The following is a 23,717-nucleotide window of genomic DNA, read 5'->3' on the forward strand; positions in this document are numbered from 1 at the left end:
CTCCTATATGTCTACATACACTGACTACAGACGCTGACATCATTGACACCACACGTCAGCTCGCCACCATATTTATCAGACATTAGGACTGATGACTTAACCCATTAAAAGTTGTTGGACATCGAAGCTACTTTAGCACAGAATAGAGAGAGACTCTGAAAATGTACATTACCATTCAAAAGTTTGAGGTCACTTATAAATGTCCTTATTTTTGAAATAAAAGCATTTTTTCATTGAAGATAACATTAAATTTTATCAGAAATACAGTCTAGACTTTGATAATGTGGTAAATGACTATTCTAGCTTGAAACAGCTGATTTTTGATGGAATATCTACATGGGGTACAGATACCTATCAGTAACCATCACTCCCGTGTTCTAATGGTACATTGTGCTAGCTAATCATGTTGAAAGGCTAATTGATGATTAGAAAACCCTTGCGCAATTATGTTAACACATGAATAAAAGTGTCAGTTTTTATGGAAAACATGAAATTGCTTGGGTGACACCAAACTTTTGAACAGTAGTGTGTCATAAAAAATAAACTCACGCTAACTTTTACTTAGAGCCAATCTCCGGTCTAGCTGACTTTCAGGAAATGCGTACAGACTCTTTGATGTATGGCACCATACTATTAATATATATATAAAATAATACACAAGCATGTCCTACAGTATAACCTAAATGACCCTGACACTTCATTTCAGTGTTGATGTATTTAACAAACAGTGAAATAATCAAGCAAAACGGTTTCCATGGGGATCCATTCAGTGCTTAGAAACCATTGCAGGCCTACAGGGGTTTACTTTCCTTGTGCTATGATTTGATACAATGGGAGTAGACAGTGCTATTTATGTGCTGATTGCAGCTGTTACACCAGTGAAATTTCTTGTCAGCTTTGGAGCCATCACCAGTGAGGTTAGCTAAAGCGATATCCCATCGGTGTGTGTGTGTGTGTGTGTGTGTTTTTGCATGCACATTTTTGTCGCTCATTTAACGATACAAGCATGTCTGCGTGTGCGCACAGCTTTGTGCCCATTCTTGTATTAGCAGAGACAAGCATTTGTAAAGTAGTTTGGTGAGCCTCTCTGCACCTCTTTCATTACGGCGATTGCAATCTGTTAAAAAAGAGATTAGATGAGAGGATGTACTGCATAAAGTCTGTTAGAGGAATGAATTGCTTCCTGTACTCCGTTGGGTTGGTCTCTCAGTGAGGATTAACTCTCTCGCAGGTTGATAAAAGCCTGGATGCTCCTCCTTCTTGTCCTCTCGAGCCCATTTCAAAAATACATGTCTGGAGTGTAGTCCTTTAAAATACTCAAATATGAATATTTAGACCCCCTCCAGTCAAGTTTGTTTCTTTTACCTTGTTAACATATTCATATAGTGTTCTGATATGCTTGTAAACATGTAATGAGTGCAATAAACTGTGGTGTATAAATGACGTCTCAAAAAAAAAGAAAAAAAACAGATTCAGACTTACAGGGTTTTATATGTGAGAAACTTAAGGAAACCAATCCTGTCAGCTTTCAGGGTGGGACTTTCTGTATTGTTCTGATTCAGAATGGATTTCTGTTTTCAACATGTATGACTGCATTACCTCAATACTAGAGGTTGACACTGTGTATAGCATAGAGCAATTTACAGTGTTTGAGCAGAGGCTTAGGTGAGCTGGTGTGCTTGTGCTGCAGTAATCGAAGAGGAGTGGGTGGAGACAGAGAGTTACACTTAAGCCATTTTAAGATGGTATGGATAAGGTAGAAATACTTCAAAACTTGAAGATATTTCTTAGAATGTTCATCAACTGAAACTGTTTGCAACATAAAACGGTCACACACACTCACATGGTACACATTGATTATTATTAGATAATTCATGGCTAATGCATGACGAGAGATAAAAGGAAATATTTTACTAATCAGAAGTGGGTTCATTAAACAGAAACCTGCTCACTGATACACATTTCCACAAATAAACAAGTGTCCCAACAGCAACCACAGAATGACCTTTTGGGTATAAAATAAAGGCAACAACACCATAGGTCACTTGGAAAATAAATAAATAAATAAAATCAGAAAAATATGTTAATATGATTAACATTAATTTCTCATTATATCAATTACCATAGTTTATACAAGAATTAGCATGTCAGTGATATCATAATTTGTTTAAAAATTTGTATTTTTCTCTATTTCTGGACCTTGCATTGGCCTTATCACATTTTGCTTCATTTGCTAAGCTAATATGAAAAACAACAAAAGTTCTTGCATGACTTTCACTGTGACTCTACATTCATAAATACATGCACAGTTACGTATTATATTTTGTGATTTGAGATTTACTTAACAGAACAAAATCTTTGATACGTGAAACTGTATGACATATTGTACATATTATGAGTTCATAACAGGTTATATCTCAGTTATACATTAAATCTGCATATTAAGTGTAAACAAGCACACATTGCTTGCTGATAAGAATATTAGACAATGCACTGAATATTAATATTAAAATAGTGAAGAAGACTATGCAAAAATACACAAATGATCAGCAACTGACCACCGTTCGACTGTCTTCCAGTCCCCTGATTACAGAGATGTGTGTGATTTAAAAAACAAGCATAAAAACAACCTGGATTAATATATATGAGAGGACCAGTTTGAATGTCCAGCCTTGTGAACCAACTATGAAAGAGGTTGACGTAATTTCAACAGCTGAATACTTCCCCTGTTTTATGATTATTTTTGCATGGTAATAATGTAAAAAAGAAAAAAATGGAAGTGTATCCAATGTCGAGGTCCTTTTCTTTTCTCAAGCAGCATATTACAAGTATCACTAATGGCAGAAAGAGGTGACTGGCCTACATATTGCTGCACATAATTATTGCTTGGGTTACTGTGGATTCACCTGGTTCTGATTCCAAGGTTGGATGAAGCATCTAAACCTATTAGAGAGTGTAAGCCTCTTTCATCCTTCTTCATCCACAGAACTGGAATAAATTCATACTGGCAAATAAAGAGGTGTTTACTGCTGTATCTCCAGATCTTTACAGTGTGGGTGTCTGTGTGTGTGTCTGTGTCTGTGTGAGAAAAGACACATTTTCCTAACAAGTAACAAGGTGCGTTATATCAAGAAAATAAATTAATATACAGAATGCATTGGGGGAAAAAACATTTTTGCCTGAGCAGTATATCATTTATATAGCATTATGTTTTACAAGCCTAAAGAAAAAGAAGTTTTGATAAAAACACATACAAAAGCCAAAGGGACAGTGTGATTGAACAAAATTCTAATAGAATGACCTTGTTTTATTTTTTCTCTTTTTGGTGGTGTGACTTGGCCAAATAGTTAAAGATAGACTTAGAGTTATACACACAGAGACGAATTGACACCAGAGAGCTGTACAGTACAACCACAGATTAGTAACTCGTGGCCAGTGAAGCACCTCCAGTAGAGAAACTGGGGCTCGGCTGCTTTGCCTCAGGGTGTTTTTACTGTAGTTGATGAGGGAGGTGGAAACCTTTCTATTCTACTGCACCAAAAAGATTTTTGTAGCCACTCAAGGGATTTAAACAGGTGACATTTGGTCACAAGCTCATTTCTCTCAATGTTACCCTCCCGTCACCCCATTTACGCCCTGTGGCTAGATATGCAAAAACCTATTACAAGATGTTGCAGGTGGAGTTGAACTGCATGAACTAGAGCATTGTGAACCTTTTAAAGGCACTGGGATTTACATTGAACTAAACAATATATGAAACAGATATTTTACCATCATTAGACCATAAAGTAAGTCATATTTGATGCCTCATTTAAAGGAGCTCAGTAGTGGGCATATGAGGACCTTTGTTTATACATAAAAAGCTCTTTAACTGCACACAAAATGTGCAATTATTAAAGCCAGAGTATATGATTAAACAACCATTTAGGAGTGTTAGATAAACAAAAATTCCCAACAGCCACCTGCAAGCAGGTCACAGTTTAGCTAAACATGAAATGTTAATGAGGTGTGTTGACTGAAAGAGATTTGAATAGATGTTAAAAAAAAATACGACCAACAGATATCTATGTGGTATTTTGCAGACAGAACACACTTTGTGGTGTGTGGTTATCAGTGTTTGTGTATGTATGTGTGTACCGTCACTTCGTATTTATTTCCTCCCTCACTCCAAAGCTCCTCTTGATGATTAATATCCCTTTTTTGCTTGTTGCCCTTTTCCCCTGTCCTGCTTCAGTCCTGTCTTTTATTCTGTCCTTCCTCTCAGTTGTTTGGTAATGCTCCATGTAGTATGTGCGCCCCTCGCTCCCACTGCTCTGCCCTTTTTTTGTATTTTGAAACTGCTGGTGTCCGATCGATCTCTGTCTCTCGCAAAAGTCATTTTTTTTTTGTCCACTTTTGCAGTTGCATTTTGGGTCATCCTCTACTTTTCTGTTGGTTTAGTCACAGGAACTGGATGCTGTGGCAGGGGGACAGGGACATGAATTACACCTGGTATACTAATTAGTGTGTACAACACACAGTGACTCGCAGGCACACACATGCACGAGACACACTCAGTGGGAAACAAATACACTCTGGCACATATTTACATATGTGTACACACTACACCATATTTGCTGTTGGAACAAAATTATAAAGAGCTGCTGTGTGCTGATTTGGTTAGATTTTTATTTTTTTTTGCTGAAATTTACATAGAGATGTGGTGATTCCCCATAGACAGCTGGAGCTCCCTCCCCTAAAATATCCATTACTGTTATACAGAAAAAAGGAGTTTATTGCTGCTCAAGATATATTTTTCCTAGTCAGTTACACTTTTTGAAATCATTATTATGTTTATCTTGCTCAATAAAGCAACCGTTGTGTGGTAAATGCATTTACAGTAATGTAAAACAGGGTTTCAAGCAACATTTTTATAAAATGTGCTTTAGGTACAGAATCTAATGAGTCACTGGGTAAATTCCATCCTGTAACTAAATAAATCATGTCACCATTTACATACAAAATCCTGCAACCCTCCTGTAGCATCACCGAGAAATCTTCTTTTAACTACAAATCTTCAGATGTTGGACAACTTTGGACTCTAACATCTGCAGTCCCCAGTCCTCAGCTGTAAATCACAAGAAAATACATTTTAGTTCAGTTCCATACAGCTGCAGAGAAAGTGATTTCCTTTGATTTCCTCTCCTCCTCAGGTCCCCCCATGATCCGGCTGTCGGTCAATGACACGGTGGTGGTGGATCCTGGGCAGGACGTCCTCCTGACCTGTGAGGTGACGGCAGGTTTCCCTCAGCCCAATGTGACGTGGACGCGTTACCCCGGCCCTCTTCCCCTCAGCGCCCTGGTTCGAGAGTCAACACTGATTTTACGAGCTGTCACCCCAGCAGATGCAGGCTTCTACAACTGCACAGCTGTCAACAACGTGGGCAACCCTGCTCGCAAGAACGTCAATCTTGTTGTCAGGAGTAAGTAAAGCATGTTTGTGTGTGTTCCTGGGCAAGGGATGGTTAGTAGTTAGGAGATTTATTGGTGAACTGCAGTGTGTTGACATGGATGGCATGTGCTTCCGAGTGGTAGGTTAAGGAGCACAATGCTTGGTCAAAGCTGTCCCCCATTTTGTCTGTTGTGAAGCTCTGTAATAACAGAGCTACACATGACATTTTCAGAGAAACTAACAGATGACTTTCCAAAAAGCCAGAGGTTCCATTTGACACTGAGAAACAACCGAGATGGCCGGTGTCATTTTTGTGTCTAGAGAAAGACTTTTACGACACAGAAATTTGTGTCAACCAGACTTACTTCAGAATTAGATTAAACTTTGTCCAAAGAAATTATGGGATTTTGAACGGTTGGCAGTTATTTACTTTTCGCATGACAGGAAAGTTTGGCTGTGTCCAAACTTTACGCAATTCATCCAGCAACAATTTCGGTTCTTCATTTACCAACCGCAAAGCTGAAACATTTTCATGCATTTATTTATTTCGGAAGAGCAGGCCGGCAGTAAACCAGTGGTTCTAAACGCCCATTTACTTTCCTTTGTTGTTATTTTTGACACGGGAAATACATACACCTCATAAATGTCTTAGTTTTCTTGAAAATATCAAATAAAACCAACTACATTTCTCATTTTTAGCACTTTAGTCCATGACATATGCAAATGTATTTAAGTGTGTGTGTTTGTGTGTGTGTGTGTGTGTTTGTGTTTGTGTGTGTGTGAGAGAGAGAGAGAGAGCAGTTGATCCATCATTACAGGAAGCTGATGTAAATCTTGTCAGAATAGGCGGGTTAAGTATTGCTCTTTTTGTAATTTCCCTGCTGTTAAAGCAGAATCCCTCCATTTTCCCTCCCCTCCGGCTATTTTTAGCCTCTTTAATCATCTTTATTCACTCCAATTAGTTAGACTAGAGTGGAAGCAATTAGCGACAGTCTCTTCTGTTAGTTAACACTGTAGAGAGTGTATTCTGGATGGGTTTCTCCTGTTAGTTTAATGGGCCTGAACGTATTGTCACACCAGCGCAGGTGGTAAGTCGCTGAAAGAGACACACAGTCAGTGAGTGCAGAGAGATACGAGTGTGTTGGTAGGCAGGAGACACGTGCACATGAGCACTCATGCAAACACAGGTTCCCATCTCACACACACAGACACACACATTCTAATCAGGTGACGTTGCAGGTTCATGTTAACCATATGGTCCCTGCCTCATATCCATGACTCCACCCAAGCATCTTGTTAACAAGCTCGAAAAGGACTTTAAATCCAGCTCCCCACTCCTCCTCGCTGCCTGTCTCTCCCCTTAGTGGGGAAACAGAGAGCTGTTTTGTATTCAACATGGAAATCTGTTGGGGAAACGCAGCCTTTGAAACTGAAAATTAAATGTGACAGTGTGAGAGTTACTCTTTGTCCTTGATTTTGTTTCCCCCCCTCCTCCTTCTCCCGCTGTTATTTTATTCTGTATCTGGCTTCTTTTGTCTCACCCTCCTTCACAATTTGCTTCTTCCTCTCTCTTGCTGTCATTCTTTTCCAATTTCCGTTTTCCTTTGGTGTCTTTTTGTTGTACTTCCCCCTCCTTATGCCTCACATTCAATGCCACACACTCATCTACTGCTCTGTAATACCCATCTTCCTCGTTGCTCATCCACGTCTTTTCATTTAATTGCTGTTTTACATCCTTATTCTCTCTCACACACACTACTGTATCAATTCCTTTGTTTTGATGTAATTTCTAAATTTTTCTACATTTCCTATTTTTACAGAACTTTTGATTTGAATTTACATACACTCAACAAGTCTCAGCAAACTTTATTGACTTGGCTTACAGTCATGTGAAAAAATAAATACATCTCATGGAAATGATAGATTTTTGCAGCAAGATCACTGATCCTCTTTCAAACGGTGTCTGTTGATAGAAGTGATTTACACAAACAAATGACACAAAAAATAATAATTTAATTATCTGACATCAAGGGTTTGCTATCGTCTTAGGTGCTTAAGTGTGTGGTGCCATCACACCTAGCTCTAAAGCTCTTTAAGGACTTCAGACAAAACAGATTGTGGATGATTGTGGATGAGTCTGGCAGTGGACTCAAAACCTCAAAAGTGGCATTGTCCTCCTAAGAGCGGACTGTTAGGTGCACAAAGCAGTCTCAAAGAAGAGCACCAAAATGTTATCACAGGAACTGTGGGTATCTCTTGCAACTGTTTGTGTCAAAGTTCTACGTCTATAATCAAATGGAGATTGCATAAATTTGACCTGCATTGGAGGTGTGCTAAAAAGGATATGCAAGCTTAACTGCAGTTTTCCTGTAAACAAACATACAGGCAAACAACAGGTCTAGGAGAAACAGGAATGACGTGCAGAGATAATGTGCTGCACCACATTAACGGTAGACATGTTTGATATAGACCAAAGGCAACTTTTCAGGAGAAAAAACTTCATACCAGCTTTGAAGCATGCTGGTAGAAATGTTATAGTCTGGAGTTGCTTCACTGCCTCAGGGACTGGGCAGCTTGCAGGCATTGATTCAACTATGAATTCTGCTTCATATCAAAGAGTGCTTGAGGCCATCTGTCTAAGGGTTGAAGTTGAAGAAGCAGAAGTTGACCTTTCATGAGGATGGTAATCCTAAATGCACAAGCAAGTACACCAAAATAAATCTCGTAGGAAGAAGTGTGTTGGGGAGATTTGAAATTGGCAATATATGCATACAGGTAGAACTAACATCTTGAAACTGAAGGAATTTTGCATGAAAATCTGTTCCTAAACCAGTTATTTCTGCGAAAGAGGTGAAATATGACCTTATGAAAACAAGGGTATGTTCATTTCCATAAGATGTACTTATTTTTCCTTACAACTGTACATGTGTGCTGCCCCCTTAAATACAACCCTTACCTAGTCCCCATTTTAACTCTGTTGAACACAAACCCAGTTACCATCCTTTTCTGGAGGGAACTTTTTTAACTGTTGAAATTAGTTTGTTCCATCCCAACAAAACACACCAAGATGGCACTTTTTGTGCACTTGGTCTCGTGTATGGCAAATACATTTTTATTTCTAGTGTTAGTAGGTCTTTTGTTGTATATTTAACTCTTTCCTCTCTCTTCTTCTTCACTCCTCTACTGCCACACTCAGCAATGAGCAACTTGACTTTCCAAATTACACCAGACTCGAACAAGGACAGTGAGACCATTCAAATGGGTCGAGACCTCAAGCTGTCATGCCACGTTGATGCCACTCCACAGGAGAAAGTCAACTACACCTGGTACAAGAACGGTGTGCCGGTCTACAACTCAGAGACCCTGATTTTACTGCGTAGCGACCCAGACATGGCGCCCGGCACCAGTAGCTTGGAGATTGTAGACATGAAGTTCAGAGACTTGGCTACCTACAGCTGCGTGGCCAACTTCCCAGGTAGCAGAGTGCCCGAGCTTCGTGTGGATGTCAACATTTCTCAGAACAGTGGTGAGATTTTCTTTTTTATGTCATATCTCTATCAGACTGAGACAAATTATCATGAGATACTAAGTTTCTGTCACCTGTGGAAATAGCTAACCAACAAGCAAACAACTGGCACTTTTTGTTTGATGGAACAATACAAATTTCTGTATTCAGACCATAAGAAATGTGCAACTAAGTCATAAATACATGCACATTTTTGAAGGTACAGTGTGTGAGATAAGTTAAAGAACTTGATTTTCTTCAGAAGGACTCTTTTTTTCATACAGTAAATATATGCATATATATGCAAATATATGCAGATATCATATACAATATGGGGCTGCAACCTAAAAGGAAATCATTAAGGGAGAATTAAGAGATAATTCATTAATTTTCATTTGAATTCAACCAAATTCACCTTATCCTAATATATGGCATAAAATTAATCATTCATAGAGCTTCCACTGATTCATTTGAGTGACTAATATCAAGGTCTTGCAAACAGCCTTACCTTTATCCATGATTAATTCTATCTACAGCCTTCAAGTCAGATTTAGGTCCTTCATATTATTTGACAGTTTGGTGTCTTAATTACTCGACCTTCTAGATTTGTTTCCCCTGTTTTGTTCCTAGCCAGCGACAACAGCCTGCGAAGTGTCAGACTGTGCATCCTTGCATCACCATTGCAGAATGATTTTTTTCCTAAATCCTGATAGTTTTAACCTTAATACATAATTCATAATATATTTTTCTCAGATGTGTATCCCATTTCTCCTTCCTCTGCCTTTGTACGCACCTTGTTGCTCTGCTGGTACTACACAGAAAGCGTGGGGTGGTGTAAATTATGCATTCATGTGTGCAATCTCGTGTGTAGTTAACTAAAATGTTAGTACTTAATACCGAGCAATAATCTGTTTTAATGTCCCCATGTTTCAATCAAACTGCATGATTGTCCAATGAAATTAGCTCTGTAAATGTCAGTTTGTGTGATACCGCTTTTATCCTCCATCTGTCTCCGTTATCCACATTTTCTATCTGTGCCATCTGAGATTTTAAAGTTATGTCTGCCTTCTGATTTGTTACATAACAACATGTAACCCTCCTTTTTATACTATTGTATTGGCCGTGTGCACTTCAGCTTAGATTCATCTATTTACACTGTTTAGAAGCGTGCAGCGATATCTCATAAACTTTTCCCAAGGTTTAGTTTTGTTTTTTCTTTTTTTTAATTTAGCATACACAAGTATTTTTATTTCAGTAGTATTCTAAAATTGCCTGCTTTTCTCTGTGGATATTCACAACCTACAGCATATTAGATTTTTATTTGCCTTTCATTTTTTCAAAGTCACTGGTGTAATGAAAGATTTCTAAAGAAAATAACCATTTGTTTATTCAGATTAAGTAGAAGTAAGATAATTTAATTTAAACAGTTTTTCTTTCCTTTTTTCTTCCCTCTTTTCCCCCTCCAGTGTCTCCTCCAGTGCTGTCAGTTCCACCAGGAGGTCAGATTGTGAGTGTGCGAGAAGGAGGTAATGTGGAGTTGGTGTGCTTAGTAGCAGATGGAAAACCACGTCCACCTATACTGTGGTCACGGACAGAGAAGGACCTGCTAATGCCATCAGGGAGACCCATAGTGGAGACACCTGATGGCCGTTTGAGGCTAAGGAACGTCAGCCGGGACATGATGGGGGCGTATCGGTGCCAGACCGCTCCATACAACGGACTGAACATCAAACGCAGAGAGGCACAGGTCCAACTCAATGTGCAGTGTAAGTGTGGATCAGATTATTTTCACCTACAGAAACTCATCTCACAACACGCAGCAGCATCCTGTTGATCAAGCAGAAGGCAGGTATCACACATTGAGAGTGCTTGTATCACATCCTGCAGCACAGTTTGGTGTAAATAACTCTGAATTGGTTACGACTGCTTTGAAAATTACCATAGGAGTGTAATATACTAATACAAGGCAGAATAATATGTAATTTTAATGAACCCAGGGTAACAGTGGCAACACACAATAGTAATAATAGTAATGAGGTCAGTTTTTGAATACAGTTTTTCGAATGGTACCTTTGCAAAAACTTTCAAAAGTCATACAAAAAACCTTTCTTTGTTAGTGTGGGTTGCAGAGTTTTCAGAGTTCCATTAAAAAACATTACTTTTTTTTTGTCCTGTTCTCAGTAATAGCATAATCTTCTCACTTTGCTCAAAACTATGCACCTTAAAGATGGATAAAAAATATGTGATAATGTAAAGGGGGAGAGTGAAAGAAAATGAGGACGTACCTCCATGGCTTAAAGGCTGTTTTCTCTAAACTTACCCCTTTACCTTTTTGAGCACTCCACTGGGGTCTGTCATTACAAAACTCCCAGAGGATGGGCTTTGAGAAAGGAAAAGGATCTGTCTTGCCAAAGTAATGCATAATTTCAGTACCGTTTTCCCTTCCCATGAGGTTACCTACTTTTACTTACTTCTGCAGTGCTTGAAATGTGGCAGCACTCACCAGTGCTGAGGAATGGCACCTCTGACTATTGCACATCTACCTGCATATGTTTAAAAGTGAGCAAGCTTTTCAACAAAACTATCAAGTATTGCAAACATAATAAGCCTCCTCATTCATCTCATCAACTGAATGTCTCCCAAAGCTGTTGCACATGCAGTGCAGTTTCTAGTTCTTTTCACTCTATTCTCAGAAGATATATCTACCAAGTCAATGACTTGGTAGATATTTCTTCTACTTTCATAAATGGTAGAGCTGTAAAATAGAACAAAATGGGCTCCATTTGTATTAAGCACAATCTGCCAGCCAAATACAATTTGTCAGCAGTAACACAGAATTAACTGCTAATTGATATGTGTGAATTAGAGTCTGGTCACTCATGTAACCAAGTATAGGAAACTGGTAAAAACAAACATAAACTACAGAAAATTAAAGATCTATTGCTTAAGATGTTCTGGCACTAAATCAAGAGGCTTTATCAGTTCAGGAATGATGGTGTTTTTTTTAATATTCGTTAGTTGAAAAAGTTATAAAATGGCTCATTAATATGCTTTGTAGGGACAGGGCTGCTTCTTTTCACAGCCATGAATCCCTGTATTGTTAAGTGTTTGGTTTAATTCAGTAAATTTGTGTCACCCTTTTCAGCACATCAAACAGCATGCCCTCTTTTCAAGGCCAACTTATAAAAGTTACTTTAAGCTACAGTGATGAACAGAACCAGAGGGATACAAAGAATGTTTAAGATTTGTAATGGCTTAAACAGAGGGGAAATTGAAATGGATCTGTATTTTTCCGTTCATGTAAGTGTGTGAAACATGCTGCCATTGGACCAAAATTCTCAGACTGATGTACTTTGCTGTCCAGCTTTTAACCATTTAACTAAAACATTTTAGCAAGCTCATGAAGAAAAGTCAGGCTTTGGGCACCATAATTATATTCCACACTGTTTTTTTGAAGTCACGGCTTGGAGTTACCACAGTCACTGCATTGTAGCTGCATTTATTTGTTGCAAATAAAGACAAATAGAAAGAGGGTGTTGAGTCAGCAGTTATACCTCAAGTACATATCCTGGACAGAATCAGCAATTAACAAAAAGTTGAAAAGGCTTTTGGTTCTCTTAAAAGCATGGCCAGCTAGGAATTTACCTCTCCTCTCCTCTCCTCTCCCCTCCCCTCCTCTGCAAGAAGGATTTACAGGGCTTGCTAATGCAGGCGGGGTGGAAGGGCAACACTCTGTGAGCTCTGCTGTCCGCACTGGCCAACTCTGATTAATGGACCAGGTGGCCACCCCACTATGGACAGAGAAAGAAACAGAGCGATGAGACAGATACATGAGCAGGACTAAGAGAGGAACGGGGTTAACAGAGTGCTTGAAACAGGGATGGTGGAAGGAGGGAGGGGGGCATGATGGGGCTCTAACCAAAAGAGGGAAACAGGTTGGCAGTTAGAGAAACAACATCAATGAAAACAGACTTCCGTATAGCTGCAGCTAACTAAAGTGTGGAAAAACAGCTCCTCTCTCTCCTTGTTCCGCTGCCCCTTTTCTATGCCCCAGCCTAATTACAATTCATTTATTTGTTTTATCGGGTTGGTTTTTCCTTCTTCTGGTGTTTATCACTGTTGATTGATGTGAGGGAAGGATGCCATCATTTCTGTATGGCAGATATAATTAAGTGGATTTGCAGATTCTTGCCTCTCCCATTTCCTCTTTCGTCTTGTATCCCTTCTTAACTTGCCCAGTCTTCTCTTTTCCCTCCCAGAGAGGTGGCTGTTCTTCCTCATTGCCATTCTCATCATCATCAATCAGCTAACTGCTGGCCATGAGAGAAGACCTCTCTCTGTCTTGTCATTCCCTTTCTGCATCCTGCATTCTCTCATTCGCTCCCCACCTCCCACACTCAATCACTGACTTCTCTCACTTTCACACCACACTTTCCCTATCATTTATCTTCCTCATTGTCTTCTTCTTTAAGAGCTGTTTCTCTCCTCCCTCATCCCACCTTACTCCCCCACACACACCACCTCCCTCTCTCGGTCTCATGTAAATCGATTTTCTCTTTGTGTACTGTAAATGTTTGGGTTGGTCAGTGTTGCATTCCTGGATGGAATCCATTTTGCATTCAATAAGACAGATAGCGATGGCGTGTTCACATGGATTATGGTGCTCTGACTATGAAACATTGCAGGGTAGTACCACCAGTTCCAAATGAGGTGCAAATAAATGAGAAAAAACAAAGCTCTGGAGAAGTTGAAAAGTTGAGTTGGAAACTGAAGTAACCTAACATCTTGGAAAAAGTGGAACTCCCATCAAACTTTCATAATTGCTGAAATGAATGCATGAGGTCAGGTAAAAGATTGTAATAACTTGCCTACAAAATTCTGCTGGGGATGGAATGATTTATAAACTGCTCACAAACCAGCTCACAACTCACCTCCTTCTTTCCTCCCTCCTGCCTACTTCTATCACCAGTGCTCCACAGTTTGCCGGTTTTTCTTTACCCTTGTCACCTGTTTCCAAAGTCAGTCATCAGTATGCGTATGTGTCTGTAAGCAGCAGCAGTGTATGTGACCATACACTAATCGCTGCATAGGATTACAGTAAGACCTTTGACCGATCACACATCCTTCAGCTCTTTCACATAGTTGTGGCTCTAAGAGGTCAGGGAGACATAATAATGACTAAACACCCAACAGTAAATGACAAGTTTGGTCATATAAACAAAAAAAAATGAAAAGATGTTCTGTTACTGCATCCACAGGGTGAGAGTCTGCACTAAAAACCAACAGACAACATGGAAGCTGAGGAGTTAAATGCTGTGGTGGTTTCCAGTCTTTTTAGCATTCAGGTGCTCACTCGTGTTCCTCGGACTGAAGTACAAGCACAGAATGATAAACTGATTTCAAACAAGAATTTGGTTTGGCTGTGTATACCTGTCTACAGCAATAAATAAATAAATTTTTTTTAAATAAAGTCCCAGAGAGGATAGCTGTTTTTTAATAAGCAGCAGTACTTCAGATTTTTCAAACCTGTACTACATGTGTACTGCTTGGGTAAGTTCTAGTTTTTATTAACTTCAACTGTGTAAAATGTGAAGCTGTTTTCTCCGAAAAATTAAAATGACAGCAGTTTCCTTTTTGAGAAACACGTAAAGTCTGAGTATCATTAAATTAAACTTTACAGGTCTATCACCTTTCCTTTAAATTGCCATTCTTAAAAAAAACAAACAAACAAAAAAAAAAACGCAATTGTAAACCAAAATACAATTTTAGTCTAATTTTGCATGCATCAAGATCAATAAGAACAAGATATCAAGCTTCAAGATTGGCAAGGAGATGCAGAATGCTTTAAAACAATTGAGAGGAATACAGAGCCCACTGACACCCATTTGCTCCCAAACAACTGAACAATTAATTTGATCTTTGTGCAGAAAATAAAAGGAGATTACATGCAAAAATTGACAGCCTAAACAACTGTAATCTAAACCCACACTAAAGAGGTAAATTTAGGTTTGTGTTTAAAGATATTAACAGTGGATAATCTATGTTCAATAGCAAAGATTTCATAGACACCTCTCCTATCAATCACCCAGAGAGTCATATCATACAAAACACATTAAGAGCACCTCCCTTTTTAAATCTCTGCTTCTTACTGTACATTATCTTTCTGTCTGTCGCTTTCTCCCCTCCTTACAGCAGCTCATTCTGTAGCCCTATCTGTCTAAATTACAGGCATAACATAGATTAGACTATAATTACACATCTGTGTCTGATAAACTTGATTCATAAGGGGCTTTAGTCATGCAGCCTCACCTCTAGGGGCCTTAACACCAGATCTCATCACCGTTAGTACGGCATACCACTAATAGCATCTTGTCTATTATCTACATGATTAGCCAGGGGTGAACTAGCTGCCTGGTGATTTGTGGCAGAGTAATTTGGCTGTGTTGTGTCTCGGCTGACCCCCGGGTAACAGGAGCTAGTCAGTCATTAGCCGCAGAGCCACACATCACTGCTGACAGGTTAATTACAACTGGTTAGGATAAGTTAGCAGCAGGGACGGGATTGTGCCTTGTAATGCTTGATCCCTTGTGGCAACAACAGTTGTTCTGTATCAGATGATTTGTCAAAACTCATGTTTTCTGATACTCTGAGGAAATCCACACTGCAGAGAAAAAAAAGATCAGTAGGAAGAAAAATGAGACATGGATAATAGTGGTGTGTGTACACTACCGCTGCAGTCCACTTGGAGTTGTCTTGATATCTTAGCTCACTGTCTGAGCTTAAAATTCCTTCTCAAACTTACTGCTTCTTTTGATTTTAGTCCTTCACTTATGATGGAAACTGACTTCAAAATGGAAACCGACTAAGGATAATGAGTTTCACCTCATCTCAACGAGGACTCACATTATCACTGTGCTTAATCACAAAGGAAATGTCTCTGATACTTTGTACAGTCGCTGTATAGAAGCATGTGAAAAGGGCATAATAAGTTTTTATGATGATGAATAAAGTGTTGAAACCCAGAAAAGTTAAGTCTAAATGATGTGTTCGTTGCAAAAGAAGTACAAAGTGAAAAACTGACACTGGATGTTTGACTTAACAGTATCACAGCTGAGTAAAAATTGCAGCTCTCCTTGTATAAAATGATTATATTGACACATTATGAAACCATCTAGCAAGACAGCTGCACTACTGAGGAATATAATTTGTCTTGAAGATGAATAAATGAAAAGCACACAAAATATGTAAACATGACATTTTGCATCTATGTAATTTTGTATGCCAAAAAATGTCCTTGACTTCCAGCAGAAATGGCTTGTAAAAGAACAATAGATGAAACTAAGTGAAGACAGTGTGGATGTGTTTTCATTCTGCTGCTACTGGTGAAGAATGTAAATGATAAATGTATGAATTGGCAACTTTGAAACTAAAATATGTGCTTTTACACCTCTGAAACTGCTAATAATTGGCCACTTATACAGTGTGTAAAATCGTCAACACAGGAATGTTTTCAATGGAGTAAACAGGACTTTTGTCTCTGCAGATCCTCCCATCCTGGACCCAGTCTTTCAGGACGTGCGCTCCAGGAACTATCAGATGGTGACCCTGAGGTGTACGGTCCTGCGGTCAAACCCTCCTCGCTTGGCAGACATTCGGTGGTTTCGTAATGGCGACTTTATACGTATGCCAATGCCAGACCTGAAAGAGATGCCGGAGCTGAAGTTCAAATTGGAACCAAACAACAATGGCTCTTATGAGTGCCGAGTCAGCAACAGTGCAGGGACGTCAACGTGCACATTTAACGTCACTGGTGAGTGAAAGGAAATTAACGTTTGCTTTCTTATCCGTTCAAGGAAAAAAGTCTATATATCTGTCTGTTTTTTTCCATCCATCCATTCATCTGTACATCCATCCATTCATCTGTACATCCATCCATCCATTAATATCAACGAGCCAGTTCTTTTTCTTCATTTAGCGGTTTTATGTTTTCTGAAAATCGTTCTTTTTCTTTCTCTCCTTCTGTTTCTCTGTCCACATCTTACAGCACAGCCCTACAATGCTGAGTTTTACTTTGACACACCCAACCCAGTCCGGATTCTAAAAGGAAACAACTACTCCTACACCCTGCAGTGGACACAGAGAGATCCTGAAGCCACAGACCCCATCATAGGCTACTGGATTAATGTCCGAAAGGTAAAGCAACTCCCACACAAACACTTATAGCCAGCAGAAGAATACTTATTGACATGCATCCACACACAAACCTGTGACTACAGCCCTTATACTCTGTTGTATTCATGTGATCTAAATAGCAGGCAGGTGCATGGTTTAACAAACAAGAACTCACTGACTTTGTTTATCAAGCACTCATGAGACTGACATTGATCAGTCTGACTTAAGCCAAGGCAAACTTTGGTTATCTGTCTTTATTTCTGAGAATCACCTTGACTGAACATGGTCACAGCTTGTATCGACAAGAACACACACACGCACAAGTCTGCATGTAGTGAAGTTTGCATGCTCAGTCAACATGGGGCTTTATGAGCTTGGGCAGTGTCAGTCATGTAGTCAATCAATGGATACCTGCCCTGAAAAAACAAAACCTCACCTCTCATCTCATGACATCTCATCTCCTCCATTTGTATGAATCATAGTATTTTCTGTATTTATGTGATGTAAGTCTCACCTTGAATTTGAAGTGAAATATATAGAAAAGAGAGCAAAGACAAACAAACTCTGGTTACAACTGTGTAAGCTAAGAAAACACCACATTTATTTCTGTTACTTACTGTAGGAGGTTTTCCTACTCTCATCTGTTTCATAATATCAAACATAAATCAAGATAGATTTTTTTAATCAGCCCTCTGGATTTCTCTTTTGTGTTTTTCATTTCTTTTCACCTCTTATATTGTCTCCTCTTTTCTTGTTACTTCCTCTTCAGTAATAGTCATCACATCCATTGAATAGTCAGCTTGCATCACTCAGAGGTCTCATTTTCAACTTCTAAGGGTGCAGAGATGAGAAGATGACTGGCCACCTCTAAAAAGCTCTGCCAGTGTTGACAAAAGATTGCACAGCGTAACATCATTTCAGATATTCCACATAGAATTATTTTGTTTTGGGGATTTGGGTGACAGGCAGAAAGACAATAATGTGTTTATCCGCAATGGTGTAACCAAAACTTAACAGAACCATCCCTCCACTGCCAGTATCTTTCATCTTAGCCATAATTCAGTGCAGAGACAGATGATAGAATGCATTTTTAATGATATTTTCCTCTTTCAGCTTGTTCTCAAATGATTGACTTTGCATTGATGTGACTTCTTTTTCACAATTCTGTGATGGGTGTTAAACTAGCGTCACTGTCACAAACTGGGATTTACAACAAACATGCACTGGAATAACCCCGTAAAATATTATCTCTTACTTCCTCATTTTGAGCCTAAAAATGAGCTACATATGGTATATACATTTATTGGCTCTAAAAAAAAAAAGAAATTCATATTCTTTACTATTAACCCCAGACAAACTCAGATCTGATCTGAGGTTGGGGACCTCAGGCCACCTACTTGTTTTTGATTTTTCAAACATCTATAGACTTCTGGGCTTGAGTCAGAAGACAGGAAGGGTAGTAGTGAATTATACACTGGCTGCGTGTGTGTGTGTGTGTGTGTGTGTGTGTGTGTGTGTGTGTGTGTTGTGTGTGTGTGTGTGTGTGTGAGAGAGAGAGAAACAGGGAATGCAGGGTCTGCCAGCTTGCTTTTGTGCGGATGAATAGCTAATTCCCCTCCTACTTCAAGACTTGGCTGCTTACCTTATTAAGTAAGACTCTTCAGGGAGACAGAAAATGAGCACTGGCCCTCCTAAGATACACATTAGATTGCATATATAAGCTCCCTAAAAAAACTCTCCCTCTGCCTCTCCTCTGTCCTTTCTTCAATTGTCTTCTCTTTTTTGTGTCACTAGGTCTCCTTATTTAACTCCCAGCATCTCTTTCCAAGTCTAGTTTCCATTTCTTCCTCTTTCTTTCCCACCTCTCACTGTGCTGTCTTTCTACTTATGTTCTCTCTCCCTCTTTGTCTATTTTGTACTCCCTCTCTGTTTTTCCTGCTCCGAGGTGCTGCGCTATGAGTGTAAACTGAATGGCATTTAATGTTGGCTGAACCATGGCAACTGAAATAGCGCTGATAAATAGTTGCTGCAAGTTGTTATGCTGACAGTGTTAAAATAATGAGTTGCATTAAGTGGCAGCTTAGGACTTCTTAAATGTTGCTAAGCTTTAATTTAATTTCAAGGTTTTTACCTGCATATTTTTATATGTGCATTCAAGAGCAACCAAACAACCAAAGATGGTTCCAACCCCCCCCCCAAAAAAAAACAAAAACAAAAACAAGAAAGCAGAAGGTGAGAATGAGCAAGGAAGTGAATGAAAGGGTGCGAAATAGAGAAATACGAGGCAAATTAAAGAAAAACAGAAAATCTCTCTGGTCCTCTCGACTATTAAATAGAGTATGAGAACATTCAAATGTAATACCATCTCAATTTCACAACCCATCTATTTCTGCAACATTCTCCAGCTCATCCTTTTAACGCCTTGACACTCTATCTTTTTAGCACATTGAGATCCCCACAATGATGTGGGGATCTCAGGGGAGGCATGCAGACACAGACGTGGATAGAAGAGGACTCAGATCAGTTCATCCAGAGCAGTGCTCTCTAGTGTAGACCTCAGCACGTGGCTATAAGTGTTGCACATTTGCTTCAACTTCTGTTTTGATGGTGGATGTGTTTCTAATGCAAAACTTTTATTGTGCTTTATGCCTATATGTATGTATATATTGGCACTCTGTACTTACTTGCATGTACAGTGTATGTTCATTCCTGTGTATCCGTGTGCGCCAGTCTGCATGCTCTGCACCATGACTCACTGGCAGGCTGTGAAATCCCTGTTTACACTTCCTAATTTAGTTACATTCCCCCTGCAGAGGGATATCCCTGTGTAGGAATTAACAGAGCTGACAGTCCTTTGTCTTTTTTTCCTTAAACTGTCCTTACACCCCCTTTTCCTACATCACAACCTTCACATCCACAGTGTCTTTAATGAATACTGATTTGCAGGAGATCATTTATATGTGATCATTTTACCAGTTTGTGACAAGAGGAACAACTGAAATAAATCTGTCATTACAGATAGTTATTTTTTATTTTTTTATTGTGGCTCACTGATACAGAAAACTCAGGTTTTCTGTCATCTGAGTCACACTTGATTAATTAATGCAATGCTTTTCTTTGAAGCACATGCATTTAATGGATTATCATGTGAATAACTATGATTAACATTCACTGAAAATGGAAGGGACGAGGTTGTGGAAATTCTTTACTGAAAAAGCTACAATTAAAAGAAAAGCGCAAAAAAATGCCATTTCTAATATATTGATTCAGCAGCAAAATGACATCCCTAGAAAAACCTGTACAGTAGACAGTGATCTGTCTGACATCTGATAGTTTTTAAAAAGAGGTATCAAACAGTTATGTTCAGGCGGTCTTCAAACTTGAACTTGACCTTCATCAAGCTTCTAAATAAACATGTCTTTATCTCTTTTTCTCTTCCTCTATGGTGTTTTCCAACACAATACATTTTTGGCTTCACTTCAGTTATATTTAAATGTATTTGAACTGGTTGAGTCTCTCGTGATTTTCTCCATACAGCTAACTGTACAGATGATGGTCAGCTAGCACTGGATGCCCTGACTGTCTGTGTGTGGGAGTATGTCAGTGTGTGTTTACGTTCAACTTAGCCTCTGACTGAACTCTGTTAAATCCCTTCCATTTCTCTTTATTTTGTTCTTGTCTCATAGCAGACTCCTAAACCCCTGGAGAGAGCAAGAGGTTCTTTTTTCTCCAGTTAAATAATTCTGGACTTGTGCGTCATTTGTGACTCACCTGCTGAAACTGCATGTAATTGCATCTCCCCATTAACTTTGTTAGCAGTCTCATGGCCTCTAAAATTGGCTTACATTCTGTATGTCTGTGGCCTTGAATTTTATAGTCGGAAATTGCTGATCTGATTGTGCATATTTTCAGCTTTGCTTCATTTTCACAAATCACATGTTGCATTTCCAGCAAGAAGAATGAAAGGTAGATATGAAACAGGCAGCTATTTTTTATTCATGCATGTATAGCTTATAAAAATGAATAGGTATGTATTCATGTATGTTTGTTACAGTATAGTCAGTGAAATGATGGCTCTCCCATTGCAAACACGTAAATCTTATACACACCGCAGCAAGTGTTACAGATCACACTTGCTGCGTAGAATGCTGTAGTCTACGCACAGACCTAACTTGGCACAATGCACATATGTGTGAGTATTTCTTCTTTACTGTACCTTCCACATTTCTTTTCTCCTTCTCTTCACACCTTTCTTCCTATCTTTGAATCCATCCTTCTCATCTCCATGTTGCACAGTCTTCTACCCTGAGCCAAGAGGTTGTGTGTGACAAAAGTTGTGCAGCGAGCAGCCGACCCGCCCTGACATGATAACTGCACTCAGGTTCTTTATGCACTCTGAGACACAGTGCCACATAATACACTCCTGTGCAAACACACATCCCCATTATCATATATTCATGATGAATTAGAATTGTACATTAACTCAAATATATGAATAATTTATGTACATATACTTGTATTTTCACACAAAAAGAGCACATGGGCCTGTGCAAGCGTAACTGTTCTACAGACACAGTCCAGAGTTTTCCACAGCCACACACCCTGTATCAGTCATAAAAGAGATCCATTAATAGAGGATAATAGAAAAATTAACCTCACACTCTTTGTTTGAAGAGGCTTCCTCCTCTCATGCTGTCAATCCAAATCTCTCTCATGTACACGTGTCTGTGTTTCCATCTCACGACTGCTCCGGTGCTCTCACCCTTGTTCACACAATCTTTGCCTTGTTTTGTCTTTTCTGACAGTCTGATGAAGACACAGCTGAAAAAAAAAAAAACATCTGGCTGAATTTCCTGAAAGCTTCAGAGACACACACACACATACATACACAGATTCAAACACACCTGTGAAGATAAGGTAGTTGGACTTCACACATCAGCCTGTCAGCCAACCACCTATCTGCCTCTTTAAATATGTCAGTCACTCAATCCTGTCACTTTGTCTCCTCTCTGTATACACTGAGTACAATTCCTACTCTCCCCCTTTCCCCTTCCATGGCGTTGGACACACACTGACACACACATTATGTCCACTGACCTACTGAGGGTGGCAGACAGAGACAGAGGCAGGGAGACAGCGACTTGGACCTGTAGTAGGAGCTGCTGAATTCCTCCGAGTCACACTTCAGCACCTCATTGATCCAGTGTGTGTTTCAAGATCTACACCGTCTGTCAGTGTTTGTGCATACTCTTAGTCCAGCCATTTTTTATGTCACCTGTCTCCCACACACTGCAAAAACGAGCATGTGTGCGCACACTCTGTCCACTCACAGAGAAGACACATTTGGCCTATTTCAAAAGCTCAGACTCCTCAGAATTATTAACTCTTCTCCTCCTGCTAACACACACTCTATGCATATTACATGAGCGCAGCTTTTCTTTCCCGCTATATTTCACATAATTATGCGTATGCTACATGAGCAGTGTGTAAATGTTTATATGGCTGAATGTGAACGTAAGTCGGTGTTAAAAGGGCACCATTCGTTTTAAATACAAATGTCTGAGCAAATGACTTTTGAAGCTGATAACTGAATGAAAACAGTGTCGAACCAATCAAAGAGTGACGCAGGACTAATATGCGACATACACGAGATTGAAGCTGTATTTCTTCGACCACTTGGCATGTAACTCACTGCAAAAGTCTGGTTGTGGTTCTCTCCTCCGAAATGTTTATGGGTGTTTTTACTGTTCCACCAAAGAGCCTTTTTCCTTCTAAACTTCTGAGATGCTCTTATTTCTGTATATATTGTAGCTCCAAAGAGATAAAATTATCCAGTGTTTCACAAAAAGCAAAAGCTTAAAACATAAAGATTGAGGAGTATATCGGGACTGTGTGTTTTCTAAACCCTGTGAATAAATGGATGTATCTTGTACCTGATGATGTGGAATCATGGACAAAACTACCAAACTGTATATAAAGTATGCATTTAGTATTAAGTCGACCTTGAGATCTACAACTTTTCTTGTAATTAAGTAGTTTTTCATTGATGCTTCTACTTAAGAAGAAAATTTTATTACTTTTTCTGTTACTAAATATAATATTTTCCATGGTTATTCTCACTGTAGCAAAATTCTGGGACTCAGAAATGGTTAGCTGTTTCTGTGTTTATTACTCAATTTATTTTTTTCTCAAAAGTATTTTCTTACTTTGGCTCCTGTTTGCTTCAGCTCCCCTCAGTCACAGACAGAACATATTCGCAGACACCTGTGAACATCATTCTACCAAAATCGTTATTTGTTCAAAAGCTCCATTTTGCCCTGATATTACACCTTTTCCCAGCACAAACACTACCAAGACTGGAAACAAGCGAGCAAGGAGGGGTTCAGGACCTTATTTGTGAAAACATTGACAGATGCATTGCTGTTCAAGAAATATAAACCTGTGACACCTCCTTGATGTGAGACTGCTGCTTTTCATCACAAGTGTAACCTGCTGCACAACATCCTTGATTGAAGTCCTTGTTAAGCCGCAATTTTCTGAATTACTTTTTACATTATCCTGCAGTTTGATGATATATTATTGCACTTTATACATGCTATATGTTAAACA

At 39.1% G+C, this 23,717-nt stretch overlaps 1 protein-coding gene across 2 annotated transcripts in view; it reads left to right on the top strand.

The window, feature by feature from the left end:
- LOC111565259 (MAM domain-containing glycosylphosphatidylinositol anchor protein 1) overlaps positions 1–23,717 on the top strand; it is a 186,678-nt gene that overhangs the window by 126,978 nt on the left and 35,983 nt on the right. For both annotated transcript variants that reach the window (XM_023265327.3, XM_023265462.3), the window contains exons 7-11: positions 5,193–5,462; positions 8,628–8,957; positions 10,403–10,702; positions 16,480–16,746; positions 16,981–17,129. In XM_023265327.3, coding sequence (XP_023121095.1) covers positions 5,193–5,462; positions 8,628–8,957; positions 10,403–10,702; positions 16,480–16,746; positions 16,981–17,129 — 1,316 coding nt within the window. The remainder of the gene's footprint in view (positions 1–5,192; positions 5,463–8,627; positions 8,958–10,402; positions 10,703–16,479; positions 16,747–16,980; positions 17,130–23,717) is intronic.

Source organism: Amphiprion ocellaris, chromosome 1, assembly GCF_022539595.1.
Source record: "Amphiprion ocellaris isolate individual 3 ecotype Okinawa chromosome 1, ASM2253959v1, whole genome shotgun sequence".
Taxonomy (NCBI): domain Eukaryota; kingdom Metazoa; phylum Chordata; class Actinopteri; family Pomacentridae; genus Amphiprion; species Amphiprion ocellaris.